This window comes from Lissotriton vulgaris, chromosome 2_1, assembly GCF_964263255.1.
Source record: "Lissotriton vulgaris chromosome 2_1, aLisVul1.2, whole genome shotgun sequence".
Lineage (NCBI taxonomy): Eukaryota > Metazoa > Chordata > Amphibia > Caudata > Salamandridae > Lissotriton > Lissotriton vulgaris.
This window is the reverse complement of record NC_141687.1, coordinates 388909838-388927916: the sequence shown is the minus strand read 5'-3', so window position 1 is coordinate 388927916 and position 18079 is coordinate 388909838. Positions and strand designations below refer to the sequence as shown.

Sequence of the window (18079 nt, the reverse complement as noted above, 5' to 3'; positions counted from 1 at the left end):
GCAGATGACAAACTGACTGCTCAATTTTTCCACAATTAGCTGGCCAAGGGCAGACATTTGTCAGTGAGAACCCATATTTGTACGTTGCTACTTGCTAGATGACTTTTGGTAAAGTCCAATCATAGATGAACAGAAAAAGGTTATTGGAAGCAAACAAGTGTTGTAAGTATGTATAAGCAGGTTTACAATTTGAGCAATACACTGAATACAACCAAGGTCACTTTAACCACTATACCCTCATTTTGTAGGAGGAGCCTTGTTTATTTTGGTAACTAGCAGCACATCACGTAGTGCGGTTTTATATTTAACTGTCGCTGCTGCACTGCTTTCCACTTTTTTTTAACAATACAGAGCACCTCACTTGTCAACAGTAAAATGATCTGGTTTCTCGCTCAGTAAAAGACATACGTCTATCTTTTAAGAAAATTGGTAGCAATGTGTAAGTGGGCGAGGCTGGCTTTGTGAGACGCATAACGGATTTTAATGGTACAACAATGTTTGTTAACTATGCATCGTCTTACTCCCAATAAGGTGTTTTGCAATTAAATTCTCTTCAGGATTGGTCTGTTCCTGGCATGCTTTTTACAGACAGAAAAACATTTTTTGGTCTGGATTTTTAAATGTGAATAAAAACAGAAATTGAGTGTTTTGAGGGATTCTAAATACACTTTGCCATGACTGCCAGGCCAATAACTGTATGGATGGAAAGGGGGTTAAAGAAATGTTTTAAGTGAACAGGCTTAAAAACAGTAAATATGCACAAGGCTGATTTTGACGTGCATATTTTCATATAAGTGCATTGATTTATCTTCTGCAGGTGTTCATATCACTGAAACCTGACGGGCATTGAAGCAGAAATAAATTTGGAAATATACCAGTTTCCGCTTTTTTCACAAAACCCATAATAAATATGGATAAATACATATAAAGATGATAAATATGGATAAATAGAGATGACAGGTCAAAAAAATAAGCATAAACCCGGAAGCCCTACTCAAAACATTCCATGTGCGGCAGAGACCACAATGTGCACAACCAAAATCCATTACATTTTAATTTAGAGATCTTTGCAAACCGCATCACATTGGTATAAATCGGTCTTAGAGCAATTGTGAATGAAAGAAGAGATCTTCAAATTACTCTGAAATGTTAGAAGTCTAAGGATTCATTAGGTACACTCCCACAACGAGAAGCATCAGGAGCGGAGACAGCTCTTTCATAACATTTCAACATACCCAGATAACCCTTTGGTTCACATCACACATTATCAACCGTAAGTTTAAAAAAAAAAAAACGGTTCACCAATGAAAATTCATTTGGCAGGTTCCCTATGTTTCATGTAAATCGTCCTTATTTAACAGTTTTAAAGCCTCTAAATACACTTTAGCTCCATATACAAAGCTACGACCCCTTTATTTGAAGAACCAAACAAGCCTAATCCTAATTTTTAAACTCCCCGGCACAAATGTAGCTATACTTTCCTAGATCGCTAAATCCCTAGCACCAGAGCATTTGGCATTACTCTGAATTATGTACTAATTGCCCAACTATATCACCAGCATCTTTATCACTGTTCACGGAACCCCTCATATTGCAAACGTTGTACTTATTATTAGGTTTAAGTCGTCAACCAACAAGCTTAACCTTTCTTTTTTAAACAATTTTATGGTTATAAAAGTAAACATTGGGCATTTCCAAGTCTTTCAGTGCATACATCAATAGGACAAGGTTAAAAAGGCGAATCAGAGTAGACACAGCAGAGCATTTCAGAGAGGTAACATTAATACATTTATGGCAGCATTTTAATATATCCACCCCACTTCACGAATACCCCCCCCCCTTTATTCTGAATCAGTATCACTATCCATCTGAGACGGTTCACAAATGCACCCTCTATATTCATTCCAAGCGCCCCAAATCTTGGCCCATTTTCTCAGACATTTCAGATTCAAATATACCGCCTTTTCAGCAACCATCGCGGAGTCCAGATCAGTACACCAGTCACTGAGCGCCGGCACCAAGGGAGACCCCCAGGCTCTAGCCACATTTTGTTTAGCATACATAATGCCGAGCGTGGCCCAGTCTTGTAAGGGGGGGGGGGGGGGGGGGGGGGGGGGGACTAAACTCATTAGGCTACCAAATGTTCAGCAAACAGCGACGCGGTTCGGGGGATCAGTGAGACCTGAACAACTTGTGATATAGTCCGCAGACAATCAAGGGGCAATCCGAAATGGTATGGTAGAAGGTCCCTTACCTCTCCACAGCTTCTCAAACAATACGGATATGTAATTCTCCCTATCCTGTGTAGTGTGACCCTAGTATAGTAGACTCTGTAAAACTTCAATTTTATCAATCTGAGTCGCGACAGCACAGCAACCTCCAGAGGAGAGCGCGGCCTGCCAGTCTGACTCGTCAAATTCGCCTACCTCTGCAGTCCAGGCCGCTCAGAGTCTCAGTGGGGTCAGGCGTGAAAAAGCCTTTTATTGTTCTATTTAAAATTACAATATGCCAACAATATAAAATACTTGTCTAAAACCAAATAAGTTAATTTCCTTGATTACTACTACAGCCTAATAAAATCGTAAAACATTTAGTATATCATGATCTGCCTATACAGTTGAAGAACAAAGTGCATTGGTTTTTAAGTGGGATGTATGTCCGCCTCTCCCATGTTTACAGACCTATAATTCTTTATACGGCTCTGCATTTGCGGACAATGCTGCGCGAATTAATTCTATACATTTTCCTGCCATGCTACTGTTTGACTTGCTGTTGAAGAAAAACACAAGTCAGATTTCGCTGCATCGAGTGAGGCCCTGAGCTCTGCAGATGGGGTGATCAAACGGTGCCTCTCACTGGCTAGCTTTGGGCAGCAGCACAACAAATGGTACCAGGATTCTTGATGGTAATCAATGTCCGCATGCTGCTGATTTATCCACACGGGCCCAACTTTGATTAAATTCCGCTATGGGTAATACGAGCAGCCTCATGTAGGTAATCTTTTCACAGGTTTGGACGGTTCGTGCTTGCTCAAGATATGGCTGTGCTTTCCCCACTTTATAAGAGGCATCGAATGTGGAAAAATTTGGATGTGCAGGCTATCGAGATCTCCTGCGAATGATATATGCGTGACCTGCCTGTTCACTGCTCTTTTCCATGCAGCTATTGGAATATTAGCATTGACCACGTTTTGCACCTCTATTTCTAACAGATGAATGGCTGCTGTAAGTTGCGCTTGCCATGGGGATCCGCTTTCTTCAAAGATAGTTTTAATTTGTGCTTTCAAGGCTATTGCTGGAGCTCTCAAAGTGCTAATATAGACCGGCCCGAGGACCAGGGTGAGGGTCAATGGGATACTTTCACGTGAGTTCCAAATCCAAAGAGGTACTAGGCAGGGCTGTCACCTTTCCCCTCTTCTTTTCACGCTTGTTATTGAGGTACTCGCGGCCAGAATCCGGCACAATAAAACATTCATGGCTTTACCGCTGGTGAAACTGCACTGAACCCTGAGAAGATTTTGCTTTACACAGACGTCTTGCTCTATATTACCGAGCCGGAGACCACCTTGCCAGAGCTCTTCCAAGAACTAGAGCGATACGGGGGGGATGGCGGGCCACAATATAAATTGGCACAAATCAGTACTCTACGATCCGAGGGGGCGCAATCAGTGGGGAAGACTACCAGAGGAACTGATGACAACAGCCGAAGGATTCCAATACCTCGGGGTTTATATAACGACGGATGCGACTTAAATTCCGAAGAACCCTGGAACGAATCGCGATAGCGGCTATGGATCGCTGGAGACAGCTCCCTTTAACACTTCTGGGCAAGGCGGCCATGTACAAAATGGTCATTCTACCGAAATTCCTATACGCCTTACAAAATGAAGACAGCCACTGGTAGTGGGTAATATTCAACAGGATCCACGCAGATTTAAGATCCTTCCTTTGGCTGGGCAAGCAGGCTAGGGTGGCCCTGTCCACATTACAGAGGCATCAGTATATAGTGGAGGAATCTTACTCCCCAATTTGGAGGCCTACTATTGGGCGGAACATCTGACTCCAATTAATGACTGGCTCCATGTGTCAGCGGACCACCCGACATACGCGTTAAAAGAACTAAACTGGCACCCAAAAACATATTACGCTATCTCTATGGGAGCGCTAGGGGGGCCCACCTTCTCCCTGCCACATCAATAACGCTTAGGGCATGGACGAAAGCTACTCGACACATGGGCTGGGAAAAGAAACCCACGCGGCAGACACCGCTGTGGCACTGCCAATGGTTGAACGAGCTGCATAAACTGAGGGTTCCAGAGGTGGGACGACATCGGCATCTCCACCATAGGTGACGTAATAGCAAGGGGGTGGGGGGTGGGAGGGGGGGGGGGGGGGGGGAGTTGAAGCCGTTCAGAGTTCTCCAAGCAGAGTTTGGGTTAAACAATACGCAATATTTCAAATATGTCCAGCTAAGCCATGCCTGGATAGCCCAATTTATCACGCTTATTGATATTCCCGAGTACGCACCACTGGAGGGGAGGCTTCAAGAGCAAATGGTAGGGAAGGTGGTCTCCCTTACGTACAAAACACTGACCAATCACATGCTAGGTGACTTAACAAAACTTAGGCACACGTGGGAGGCAGAGGTGGGGGGAGATGGAGGAACTGGATTGGGAGATAGCCACTTCCCGAGGATGCATCAGGACTATCAAATATAGACTACGGCTGATTCAATTTAACTTTCTCCATAGAACATACTTTGACAGGGTGCGTCTATGCAAAATGGGGAAATAGAGGACTCAAGATGCCTACAGGAGGAGGGATATTTCATTCATACTGTATGGACGTGTGATGTAATAGAGATATTGGGCTCAGATATTTGGGGAATTGGAGGAGGTCCTCGGGGCTTCCATCCCTCTTGACCCCAAGTTAGCGCTGCTTGGAATGACGAACGAGGTGGACCTGACCCGCCCACTACTCACTTTCCTAGTCCTGGCATTGGTTGTCGCCAAACGAGACATAGCAAAACACTGGGGAGCGCCAGCACCACCAGACCTGGAGGAGTGGAGAAGAGGCTTAGACCTGTACATTGCAGCGGAAAGGGTCACATATAAGGCCAGGGGTTGTCCCAAAAAATTTCAGACAGTTTGGTCCAAATGGAGACACTACCACAGGTTTGATGGGGGGCTGTAGCAGGGTTGGTAATGGTAGGGGGAGGGGGGGGGGGGGATGCGACAACTCATGGACAGCAGGGGCATAGGATGGGTCATGAATACATAATGTTGACCATAGGGCGCAATGAGTCACCTGTTACGATGGGCCTTGAACGAGTGGATGTCCTTGACCGATAATGGGGTTGGGGGGGGGGGGGGGGGGGGGGGGGTAAGGTTGCGAAACTGATGCATTTCCTTTCGTCTATGTATACATTGCAGGATCTTAACTTAACTTCTTCTTCAGCTCACCTAAGGGAGAGGGAGGTGGGAGGGACGTTTAAAAATAAAAATGCAGAAACTTGGAATGCCTATGACTGATTGCAGCTGGGTAATTGTGGGTAAACATACTACATCGACCATGCTCGCCGCCCGACCTACGGGTGTGAGCTAAATGGCTGTGTCTCTCCAGGGCGAAGGGTAGCAACAGCTGTGATGCATAATGGGGTTCCGACAGACTATACAATGGCTCCTTGTGCATCTGGAATAAAAAAAAATGTGCTAATATAGTATTTATTGTGTCTCCCAGACATGAGATATCTGGGCGACAAAGACCCAGCTCCAGTCTTACTCTAGCTTTCCTGGCCTGTCGTGAGATGCCCAACACTCTTATATACGGAAATTTGGAAACTCATAAAAAGTTGGTAAGGGCAGCAGGGAAGATTAAATGGCCATAGTTGACTGAGGGCACTACTTTTGCTTTCAGGACTTTCAAGATAGGTTCTGTCGACGGAACCTATGTAATTTTCTATTGAGACCTCAGACTGCCGATGATTCCTGCCCTTTTTTTTTAAATGTTTCAAATGAGCTGTTTTTGCTCCTTCCGTGAGCCTGAGACCCAGGCAGTTATAATTTTTGCAAGATCTGATTTGCCGTGGGGTCAGGCATATTGTTGACCAGCTTACGGTAGACCAGAAAGGTCGCTTTTTTTAGCATAAGATCCGTAATAATCTATCTTCTAAAAGGGTGGATTCAGGCAGCTCTCAATCAAGTGGGAGCACAGACTTGAGGGCATGGCTAATCTGCAAGTAACAGAAACGTTCCGTCTGTACCAAGTCAAATTGGACCGCCAGCTGGTCAAAGGTGAGGATGGCACCCCGCCTGCAGAGGTCTCCAACCATCGATATGCCCATCTGATCCCAGGCCTCAAATCCACTATTACAGAGCCGGCCGAGGCGTCACGACGTCCAGAGCGGCGTTATCTTGTCTTTACATGCAAGGCAAGCATAGGCCAGATACCATAACCTCACTGTATGCGCCGTAGGGCCCAGCAGGGCCGCCGCACCCTTGGGGTCATAAAGCGCAGCCATCACACCTCCGCCCCCTAGGTCATATCTATCCACCTTGTACACTGGCTCAGTCTGCGGCGCGTGGAGCCAGTGGTTTATGGTCTTAGTTGGGCCACCCAATAGTACAATTGGATATCCGGAAGGGCTATACCTCCTTCGAACCATTTCCGAACCACCTTCTGCCGGGAAATGCGTGCCGGTTTGTCCCCCCCAGAGGAGACCAGAACGTTTATGGACGTAAAATATTGGACACGAGAAACTGAGTATTTTCAAGGGTATACAGTAGTCGTGGTAAGGTCATCATTTTGATTAACGCTGCGTTTCCTAAGAGAGTCAATGGTAGACCTCATCCGTCGTAAAGTCAGACTCCAACAGCGCAGCGTCAGTCTGAGAGGAAGGGCATTCGTATACCTTTAATGTAATTCTGCACCTCTTCAGATGACATGCGGGAGGTGGGGGTGTAAACCGCCTCATAATAATTGGCTAAAGTGTCTACTATATCCGTAGGGGTGGTTACTACGTCAGCGTCGCGGAGCTGTGCTATTGTCCTTTGGGCCTGGTCTTTATTTTCCAGCCATGCCAAAAGTCTCCCTGCCTTATCGCCAACCTCGTATATAGTGTGTTGCGTGCGCATAAGCCGCTGTCTAACCTGTACCCGCTGGTATTCAGTAAATTCAGTAAATTCAGCCTGTTTGAGGCTGAACTGAAGCGCAGCCTCCTCAGTAGGATCAAGATCATGTCTGGATTGTAGAACATCAAAGTCGTACTAGAGTACCCAAGGTAGTCTTATACAGTTAGTTTATGACCAGTTATGGAAGCTATCGCCTGGCCCCGTAGCACCGTTTTATATGCCTCCCACAGGACCCCAGGCGAGTCGACGGAATCTGTATTTTCTTGGAAGTAACATTCCGTAGCCTTGACCAGTTTTCTAATTTGTGGAATTTGTAAATATTTAGGTGAAATCGGGACACTGCGCCTCTGGGCTTTCACATAAGAGGAATATACCATAGAGACAGGGAATGATCTGAGATACCTCTCGGTCCGATCGTTGCCTCGGTTAAATAGGGCAGGCTATCTGCAAAGACGAAAAAATAATCAATACGCGAGACACTATTGTGTACCCAGGGCGTCTGCCACTAACCGTCCTCAGGTCTGCTCCTTTACTATTTCAGGCACATTCCAGGGATTCCCGCCGCAAGGCACCAAGCACCCCCAGGCCAGAAACAAGGCCTGGTCAGCACTGCCACCTCTATTCTACAGCTAGGTGGCTATAGTGTTCTCCGTTGGGAGGGGGTTGGAGGGGGTGGGGATATTGGGGGATCAGCACCCCCAATTTCTCCACGGCGCCCCACCTCCCGCAGCGTGGGCAGGAAAGGATCACCAGTCAGTGAGAGGGGGGCCCCCGCAGCACTCCAGCCCCAAACATTCACAGCGTGCCTCCCCAGTGTCTGCCAGGGACCGGCCCCAACTCCAGGGCCTAAATATACAACAGTCTCTGGGGCCTTCCTCACCACAACATCCAAGTGGCTCCACAATTCAGTGCTTTCATTTGGCAGAATGGAGAGCTCTATACATACCATGCAGGACAGGTGCAAATGTTGAACTTCTGATTTTACAGACCCATCTATGTATTAAGGTTCCTAGGTATTCACAGACACAAAAAAACCACTAACACTAACCAAATCAAGCATTTACTCACCACACTTCGGCAAGAGAAAAGTGACGAGCCGGTGGGGGCGTCTGCTTGTGTACGATTTGAAACCTCAAGTTGTTTAATGTGCTGCTTTTTATCTACAAATCAGGTCTTTAGTTTAAATTCGCTCATGTATTTTAGCAACTGACTTGCTTGGACCCCACAGAGCAAGATTGTAAGTTTGTGGGTTGAGCTCCTGCAAGCTGAAAGGGCTCATCAGCTTACATACTTGCTCTGTCAAAAGACAAAGTTATACCTCAATTACAATCCATTTCATCACCAAGGCAAACAATACAGGAAAAGTCGACAAGGGAGAAATGAGCCCATATTAATTCTGGCATTTTATCCAGTTCATACTATTTGATCACAGTAGCTGGAATTTGTTAGTGACCAATTACAGACAGGATTCTACAGCAGGCCATAACTAGATTCTCACAAAAAATATGGACAACTCTGGCTATCGCTCAAGTACAAAGGCAGTGGTGCCATAAGCAGGAATCACTAAAGTGACTCATGCCAACTCTAGAAGTGAATTGACCCCTCACAGCGGACTGTTTCAATTACTTGGTGCATACGCCCAGCAGAATCGGTCTTATCACAGATCGATGTAGTAAACTTTGGGCCTTCTCTGGACCACCCTCAAGGGACCTTCCATAGTCTCCTCCTCTGAGCCACCTGCCCAGCAGAGTTGTCCCAGGTTTTTGCCAGATTTATTACGAGACCCCCCTCTACTAAGATTGGGATTTCAGTCACGATACGTCACCTCAGCTATAGAAATTAGAGTAACCTGGTCCTGATAATGGCCTAAATAATCCAACAGGCCGAAACACGGTCTACTTTCACAGCGAAAATTCTGGGGCCCATTTACTCAAGGATACCCAGCTTAGCATTCATTGTTTGGGTATTGCGAATATGTAAATCTCACCACCAATGGTTTGTTTTTTGTTGCGCCCCTTCATGTCACTGTACATACTTCTTCAAGTGTCACTTAGTCGTAATCATTTTCACAAGCACTTGTGCACAGTATCCCACAGGTTACATGCCATTTAATGTAACGCAGTGCTGTTCGTACGTATGAAGTTAAATGACAAATATATATATATATTAAACTCAATCCTATGTTGTTAAATTGTTTTTGGTCTTACTGGTTTTTCCTCCTGCTACCAGCAATTAATTGTGCTGCTTTAAACGGACCTTTAACTAACCCTACAAGACATTGTAGTAGGTTACATAAGCAGGAATCAGACAGCACTCAGTTACGCAACTCCAGCTTGAAAGGAGTCATGTGCATGCCAAACCTCAGCCAAAAATGTACACATAAACTACATAAAACTGAAGAGGGCCTGGTTCAAAGTCAGACAGGGAAGTGAAAGACGAGGAAAACTCTGCACAGCTACAAAGAATACAGCTTTTAATACCACTTAAAGACAAGTTATTATTAATCTGTCAAATAGAACAGCATCATAAAGCTTACCTTCCTTGACCAAATTCTCATTATAAAGGCTGTTGAGAATGGATGCAGAAAGGTTACCATTGGCCAACAAAATGCCAGTCAGCATGGCAAGCTTGTTTCGCTCAGACTCTGTAAAACCCTTTAGAAATAGCAGCAGCTAAAAAAAAAAAAAAGATATATATATGCACGGTTATATTAAAGTAGAACGCGCCCAGATGACCACTGATTGAAACAACAAAACTAACAGTTTAGTTGACATTACAACTGCTCTTCCCTTGGTTAAAGCAACAGGCAATCAGTTAACCAATAACACAAAAGATCACTGTATTAAGCCAACATTTTGTAGTGTTGTGCTCTACAAACTTTGGCTACACCCATCAAATGGGCATATTACCCATGCTAATCCGTGGAGCGGATGGCGTATTTTAACATTTTACCTGCCACTTGCAGCAATAAGTAACATTCAGTACTTGTGGGGTGGAAGCAAAAAACAAAATAATCATGTTCAAAGCCAATTGTTATAACCCACGCTGGAGTGCTGACAAAACTAATACGAAATACCTGGCCCAGAGGCCATTTAAATCATACAGCAGGAAAGTCAGCTAGGTGTATGGATGGACCCAGAAAAATGCTACTTCAGAATAACTAAATGGTGCTGCTTTATGCAATTGAAAAGGAGGGCAACTATGGGATGGAAAATACTGTAGTGACAGTTATATAGAATGTATGAAAACAAGTTACTTACCTGTAACTTTAGTTGCACAGTATTGGTAACTTTCATAGATTCCCATGCTTTGTATCATTCCCAGTCGTCGGAATGAGAGTCTCTGTAACAAAAATACCATAGCTGTAGGTACAAAAGACAAAGGAAAAAGGCCTAGCCCTCATTACCTTTTGTAGCATATCACCCTCTTTGTGTAAGAGACCAAACTTAGGCATCAGCCAATCAAAAGTGCCTCACCCCTTAGAACCTTCCTGAAGGAACCTCAGAGCCTCAGATTTTTGTAGCCGTTGTGTACTTAGACACCATATTTGTTGTAGGCTGAGCTTTCCTCGGGGAGGTGGGTGGGCGCATGGAAATCTATGAAAGTTACCAATACTGGGGAACTAAAGTTACAGGTAAGTAACTTGTTTTCTTCGTATCAGAGTAGCAAGCAGTTAGCAAGAAAATCACGTTTTGCATCATAAAATTATAGCAATAGGCAACATGACATAAGATACAAAATGTGTAATACGGAAGGTGGGATAGAAAGGTAAGCTAACCATCGGTGGAAAAGGTTCCTCAGGACAGCCTGTCCTACTGCCACATCATGTTGGTGCAAGGATTCCAAGCAGTAATGCTTGGTAAAGGTGTGAACGCTGCTCCATGTAGCAGCTCCGCAAATGTCCTTAATCTGTACCCCCGCAAAGAGGGCTGTTGAAGAAGCCACAGATCTTGTGGAATGTGCTCGAATCTTTCCAGTTAGAGGTTTTCCTGCAGCCGGGTGACAATGCAGAATGGCATTCGTGATCCATCTTGAAACACCCTGTTTGGATAGCAGAAGGCCCTTGCTTGGACCTATAAAGGCAACAAATAGCTTTGAGGATTTTCGAAAACGAATAGTTTACCTGTCGGTGTAGTTTTGCCGCTTGAAGAACTTTCTGGATTCACTATGCGGTGCATATTCCGCGGTCTTGTGGTTGGGTCTGGATTCGTAGTCTTTTCTTTGTAGCCCTTGTGGGCGTCGGCGTCACCCCTCCTCGGGCGCATTTCCGGTGACGTCGGCATGCTTCCTGCGGAAGCTCCCACTCTTGGGCGCAATCTTCGGATTCTTTTTTTCGTGTTTCCTTCCTTTCCGAACCAATGGCAATGTTCTATTCAAGGTGATAATTTGTTTACCACTTGTCCTTATATTCTGTTACTTCTTCTCCTCCTATCACTTTTTTTTTTTGACCACCTCTTCTCTCTCCAGCCTCATCTTTCTGGCGGAGGTGGGTGGGTTCGCTAGTGAATCCAGAAAGATCTTCAAGCTGCAAAACTACACCGACAGGTAAGAAACTATTCGTTTTGCAGCGTGAATCTCTCTTGATTCACTATGCTGTGCATAGATTTCGTAGCGGTTTCTCACTTCCTTGGTGGCTGGGTGGAAGATGAGCTCTGGTTTCTGAATATATGCTGGAGCACCCTTTGCCCGACTTGTGCTTCCTTGTTCATCTGAACATCCACGCAATAGTGCTTCGTGAATGTGTGTACCGAAGCCCATGTTGCCGCCAGGCATATGTCTTGTATGGGTGTATTGGCCAGGAAGGCTATTGTAGCCCCCTTCTTCCTAGTGGAGTGGGCGCGTGCCCCCTCTGCCAGTTCTTCTCCTGCCCTTTTGTGGCAGAGTTGGATTGTTTGCGCGATCCATCGTGCAATAGTGTTCTTAGTGACTGCTCTGCCCATGTAACTGTTGGCGCACGACACAAAGAACTGTTTCGTTTTCCTGTGTCCTTTTGTCCTTTCGATGTAATGCATGACCACCCTTCTGGCGTCCAGGGTATGCAGAGCTCGCTCTGCGCTAGTGGTTGGTTTTTGGAAAAAACTCGGTATCTGTATGGACTGGTTCATGTGGAACCTGGACACCACCTTCGGCATGAAGTGTGGGTCGGTCCTCATCACCACCCTGTCATTGTGTATTTGTAAGTAGGGCTCCTGTAGCGTTAACGCTTGCAGTTCGCTCACTCTGCGTAAGGACGCAATTGCAACCAGGAACGCAGTTTTCATAGTTAGCATCTTCAAAGAGGCCTTGTGAAGCGGCTCGAAGGGCTCCTTCATGAGTTCCGTCAGGACTACGTTTAAGTTCCATGCCGGTGGTGGCACCCGCTTGGGTGGTGCAATCCTTTTTGCTCCTTCGAGGAACCTCTTTACAACTTGTGATGTGAAGAAGCTTCTGCCCATCTCACCCCTTGTGTATGCCACTATAGCCGCCAGGTGAACTCTCAAGGAGGACAAGCTGAGCTTTTTGTCCAGTAAGTGTGTCAGGTACTTCAGTACCGTGGAGTCTTTCTTCCATTTTATTGTGAAGTCTCTCCCTCCTGCACCACATCGTGAACCTTTTCCACTTTGCGACATAGCACTTCCTTGTGCTGGGCCTTCGAGCCTCCCGAAGGACCCCGAGTGTGCTCTCTGGCAGTTTTAAATGTGCGAATTCGATGTCCTCAGGAGCCATGCTACTAGGCTCATGCTCTCTGGTTCTGGGTGCAGCACCTCTCAGTTCTGCATGGAGAGCAGGTCCTTTCTCCTGCTGAATCTGTGGGGCGCACACTGCACCATCTCCATGATCTGCGAGTACCAAGTCTGCCTCGCCCACTGCGGCGTGACCAGTATCAGGGTCATGGTGCTCGCCCTGCACTTGCTCAGTACTCTGTATCAGCGGTATCGGGGGAAAAGCGTATGCAAATTTCCCGTACCAATCTATCCATAGGGCATTCCCAAGGGACCCTTCTTCGTGTTGTCTGGATGCGAAGTTTCGGCATTTCGCATTCTGGCGTGTTGCAAACAGGTCCACTGTTGGTGTCCCCCACCTGTTGAACAGCCTCCTCGTCTCCTGAGCATTGAGCTCCATCTCGTGGGATGCCGAGGTCTGTCTGCTCAGCCAGTCTGCCTGGATGTTCTCCTTGCCTGGTAGGTGTATGGCTAGTAAGTCTTATCTGGAGAGGGATGGCCCACCTCCATATCTCCTGCGCCAGCGTCGAAAGCGTTGTCGACTGTGTTCCACCCTGTTTGTTGATGTAGAACATCGCCGTGGTGTTGTCTGTAGCAACACCCTCTGCCTGTACAGTCTTGTCTGGAAGGCTTTCAGTGCAAGGAAGATTGTCTTCAGTTCTAGGTAATTGATGTGCTTTGTTGCATCTGCTGGCGTCCAAAGACCCCTCACTTTGAGTTCCTCCATGTGAGCGCCCCATCCCTTCAGGGATGCGTCCGTGGTGATGGTCACTGTCGGAGTTGGAGTGTAAGAGGCTGCCCCCTTGTTAGGTTCCCCAGGGTCCACCATGCCATCTCCTTCTGCACTGCGTGCGTCACCACCACAAGATCCTCCCAACTGCCCGAAGCCTGTGACCATTGTTCCTGCAGCCATTCTTGCATGGGTCTCATGTGGAGCCGCACATTCGGCACTAGGTGGATGCATGATGCCATTATCCCCATGATCTTGCTCGCAGTCCTCACTGTCCGAGCTTGCCCCTTCCGGTATAGGCGAGTTTCCTTGACCAGTGCCCTTGCTCTCTTCTCGCTGGGGAACACTTTGCCCTGTACGGTGTTGATCTCTGCCCCCAGGAAGATCTTCACTTGCTCCGGCTCCATTGATGATTTCTTCCAATGGACGGAGAACCCCAAGTTTATGAGTGTGCTTGTCACTGTATGTGCATGCTGCTTGCACTTCTGGTACGAACTTGCTTTCACCAGCCAGTCGTCGAGGTAAGGGTATACGTGTACCCCCTGTCTTCGTAAGTGCGCTGCGACTGCCGCGAGGCACTTCGTGAATACCCTCGGTGCTGATTTCAGTCCGAAGGCCAGCGTTGTGAACTGGTAGTGGCCTCCTCCGATAGCGAACCTGAGCATATGCTTGTGCTTGTCGTTCATCGGTATGTGTAAGTAGGCGTCCTTGAGGTCTATCGTGACCATGAAGTCTCCGACCTGCAACTGCGGCAGCACCTCCTGCAAGGAGGTCATTTTGAACTTTTGTGTTCTTATGAATTGGTTGAGGAACCTCAGGTCTAGGATGGGTCTCACTTTGTCGTCGACCTTTGGTACTAGGAAGTACGTTGAGTATATTCCCTTGTTCCTTTCCCTGAAGGGAACTCTTTCTATGGCCTTTTGTAGAAGTTCTTGCACTTCTTCCTGAAGTCTCGCCAGCTGTTCTTTTGCTGGTGGCTTCCCCCTTGGTTTTCTGTTTGTTGGTTCTCTCTCCAACTCCAAGCAGTATCCGAATTGAATGATGTTTAGGATCCATTTGTCTGATGTTATTTCTCTCCATTCCTGGAGATAGAACTTTAATCTTCCTCCCACTGGTGTCATGTGGTCGTAGGTCATTAGATGGTCCTGACCCATTTGTACGCGGTGCCCCCTGGGATCTTTTCTGTGGTCAGGCACCCGGGGGAGTGTGAAGTCACTTCGAGGTGGGCTGCTGCCCCCCTCTTCTATTCTGGCCACGTCCATTTCTCCCTCGAAAGGACTGACCCCTTGGTTGGTATTGCCAGGACTGCTTCTGGTGACCTTGCTGGGCCTGCGAGTCTGCCTGGTGCGTCTGCTGGAAGGCCTGGTGCGATGTACCTGGCTGGTTTCCACCTCTCCCGCCGGGCCTCCGTGCCGGGGTGCCTCTTCTGTTGCCTCTGAACTGCAATGCCCCCATGGATCTTGCAGTCTCGTTATCTTTTTTGAGATGGCATAGTTTGTCGTCAACCGTTGCTCCGAAAAGTGTTTCGCCGTTGAACGGTGTGTTCAGGATACTGTGTTGCACCTCGGGTTTGAACCCTGAGATCCTGAGCCAGGCGTGTCTCCTCTCCGTGACACCCATCATCATTAGCCTGCTGGCGGTGTCTGCTCCGTCCAGGGCCGTCTTAAGGCAAGAATTTGCCGCGTTCTTCCCTTCTTCGATCAATTTTTCGGCCTTCTGCCTGGCATCCTGGGGTAGGTCCTTCACCAAGTGCCCCAGCCCCTCCATGATCTGGTACATGTGCCTGTTCAACAGGGCGTTGGAATTAGCCATGCGCCAGTGGGTCGCGGCATTTCGCTCGATCCTTCTTCCCACCAGATCCATCCTCTTGCTCTCCTTATCCGGCGGTGGGCCCGAGGTAGTAGATACGCTCGCCCTCTTCCTAGCTGTGGCCGTGATAATGGAGTCAGCGGAGACCTCGCCTCGAATGCAGGCCGGGTCCTTCGAGGAGTGTTTGTATTTTTTCTCTGTTCTGGGAGTTACTGCCTTGCATGTTGCGGGCTCTTTGAACGCTTCCTTTCCCTGCGCCAAGAGGCTCTCGAGCATTGGGAGGAACTGGCTTCTTGTTTGTGTTGGTAGCAATGTCTCTAGCAGGAAGTCTGCTTTCCTTAGTCGAGCTTTAACTTGAATGCAGTCGCGGCAGATTGTATCGCCGAGTTGTATGCCCCGATGTCGTCCGGCGGCGAGGGTCTCGAGGGGTACGAGTCGACTGCCTCCTCCAGGCTCTCGGTGTCTAGGTTATCATCCTCGCGTGGGTCAGAGGTGACCGACTCGTCGTCCACTCTACTGCCCTCTTCGTCCTCGTAGCTGTAATCCTCGTAGGGATTTTCTTCAGCTTCCCGGTCTCGTCGCTAGGCACATGGTCGTCGACATGCTCCTCTTCCTCCTCAACCAGATCTAGCACGGCGTGCTTGGTCTTGTGTGGAATCGTGAAGGCACTATCTCGGCGGCGACCTCCTTTCTCCGCTGCAAGAGGCTTGCCATCTCGGCTTCCAGCCGACGTCTTTTCCACCTCGGCCGCGTTTTCGGCTTCGGAACGTTCGGCTCCCCTCTTCGGCGCCTGGCTCGGCGTCGACGGCTTGGACGTCGAACTGGCCTTCGGGTCCTTGGACGTTGCCGAGGCTTTAGGGTCTTTCTCCCTAGACATCGATCGGTCCCTTTCGGCGACGATCTTCGACGCTTTCTGCTGGTCAACAGCCTTCGGCGCCAGGGACTCCTTCTCCGAGGATCCGCTGGGCCTGCTTGTGGTCGCGGACGGCAGATGTCGCTGCGTCGGCGCCTTCGGGCTCTTGGCCTCGTGCTTTCAAGACTCAGGGTCTCGTGTTCTTATGGGACGTCGAGTCTCCTACCTTATCAGGTGTCTTCTTGTGATCGGTCTTTACGACCGTGTAGCCGCCGTCGTCTTCGGCGGCAGCGTTGTCCTCCTCCTCTGAGGACATCCCCAGCTCGTACAGCGATGGCGTCGGGGATTTTCCTCCGAGGGCGGCGTGTGCTACCCTCCATCTCTTCCTCACCCGGAGGATCTTCTGGGCTAAGACGGCGCAGGCGTTGCAGTCCTCGCTTCTGTGTTCTACCGGTAGGCAGAGGTTGCAAACCGGGTGCTGGTCTTTGTGCGTACTTGTGTCTGCAGTTCGGGCAGAACTTGAACGGCGTGTTGTCCATCCTAGTGCGTTCAGGCCTCCCTGAGCGCGTGGACGTCGATGATAGTCGAAGTTCGAGGTTTTCACCTTCTTTCCTCTTCATCAATGTTCTGCGAAGTCTTCTTTAGTCTTCTTCTTCCAATATCTCCTCCAACTTACTCTTTTCAGTACTTTCTCTGTAGCCCAACGGGAACGATCCAGACCCGACCGCAGAAAAAAGAATCTGAAGATGGCGCCCAAGAGTGGGAGCTTTCGCAGGAAGCATGCCGACGTCACCGGAAATGCGCCCGAGGTGGTGTGACGCCGACAAGGGCTAAAAAAAAAAAAAAAAAAAAAAAAAAAAAAAAAAAAAAAAAAAGACTACGAATCCGGACCCAACCACAAGACCGCGGAATATGCACAGCATAGTGAATCCAGAAAGATTCACGCTGCAAAACCTTTAGTACGTTCTAAATAGAATTTCAAGCATTGTTGCACATCCAGCGAATGCAATGCTTTCTGCTGGCGTAGCCGGTTGAGGAAAGAACGCCTTCAGAATGACCGGCTCATTCAAGTGGAAATCAGAGGGAACCTTAGGCATAAACCTAAGATTAGTTCTCATGATCAGTGTTTCTCTTGAATTGAAGGAAAGGTTCTTGGATGGTCAAAGACTGCAATTCTCCAACACGCCTAGCCGACGTGAAAGCCAGGAGGTGAGCCAATTTCCACGAAAGGTATTTCATGTCAGAACGATGGATTGGTTCTAATGGGCCCTTCATGAGTTGAGAAAGGACTAGATTTAAATGCCATGTAGGAGTGTCATATGGATACTTCGTTACATATATTGCGTTAAGTTAGCATGAGTGTATTACATGTTTAAAACAGCCGTTTTTCCTTCGGCTTTAGTTTTGCACACGACACCTACTTGTTGTTGTCGCTTTCAACCTAGAAGCGGTGATGTGTTTATTTGAGAATAATATGTTATTACTATGCTATCAGCTTTGCCTGGTACACTTGGTACAACTGTCTGCACACTGAGAGCTGCACACTCTAGAATAACCTAACACAAGGTTGCTGGGAGGCCTGATCCCAGCACCACATTAGACATAACACAAATAATGTTGATGCCAACATTTTGGGCTCTACGCGGGTTTAAGATAGAGTTACAGGGAATGAATGCAGACACTTGGTGCTGCGCATGAAGAGAGCTGGTAGCGGTTGATGCGATCTACACCTGCTGACATTTAGAGGTATGGGTCCGCCCTGCTAAAGCCCGAATGAGACCTTCTTAGATATAAAATATGCTAAATAGGGTGCGCGAAATATAGGCGATATAGATTTCTATAGATTTTGCATTGTA

At 47.6% G+C, this 18079-nt stretch overlaps 1 protein-coding gene across 1 annotated transcript in view; it reads right to left on the bottom strand.

Annotated features, from left to right (window-relative positions):
* The window catches only part of BZW1 (basic leucine zipper and W2 domains 1), a 79076-nt gene that overhangs the window by 23878 nt on the left and 37119 nt on the right, over window positions 1-18079 (bottom strand). Inside the window, exon 6 of the mRNA XM_086955226.1 lies at window positions 9666-9801. Coding sequence (XP_086811352.1) covers window positions 9666-9801 — 136 coding nt within the window. The remainder of the gene's footprint in view (window positions 1-9665; window positions 9802-18079) is intronic.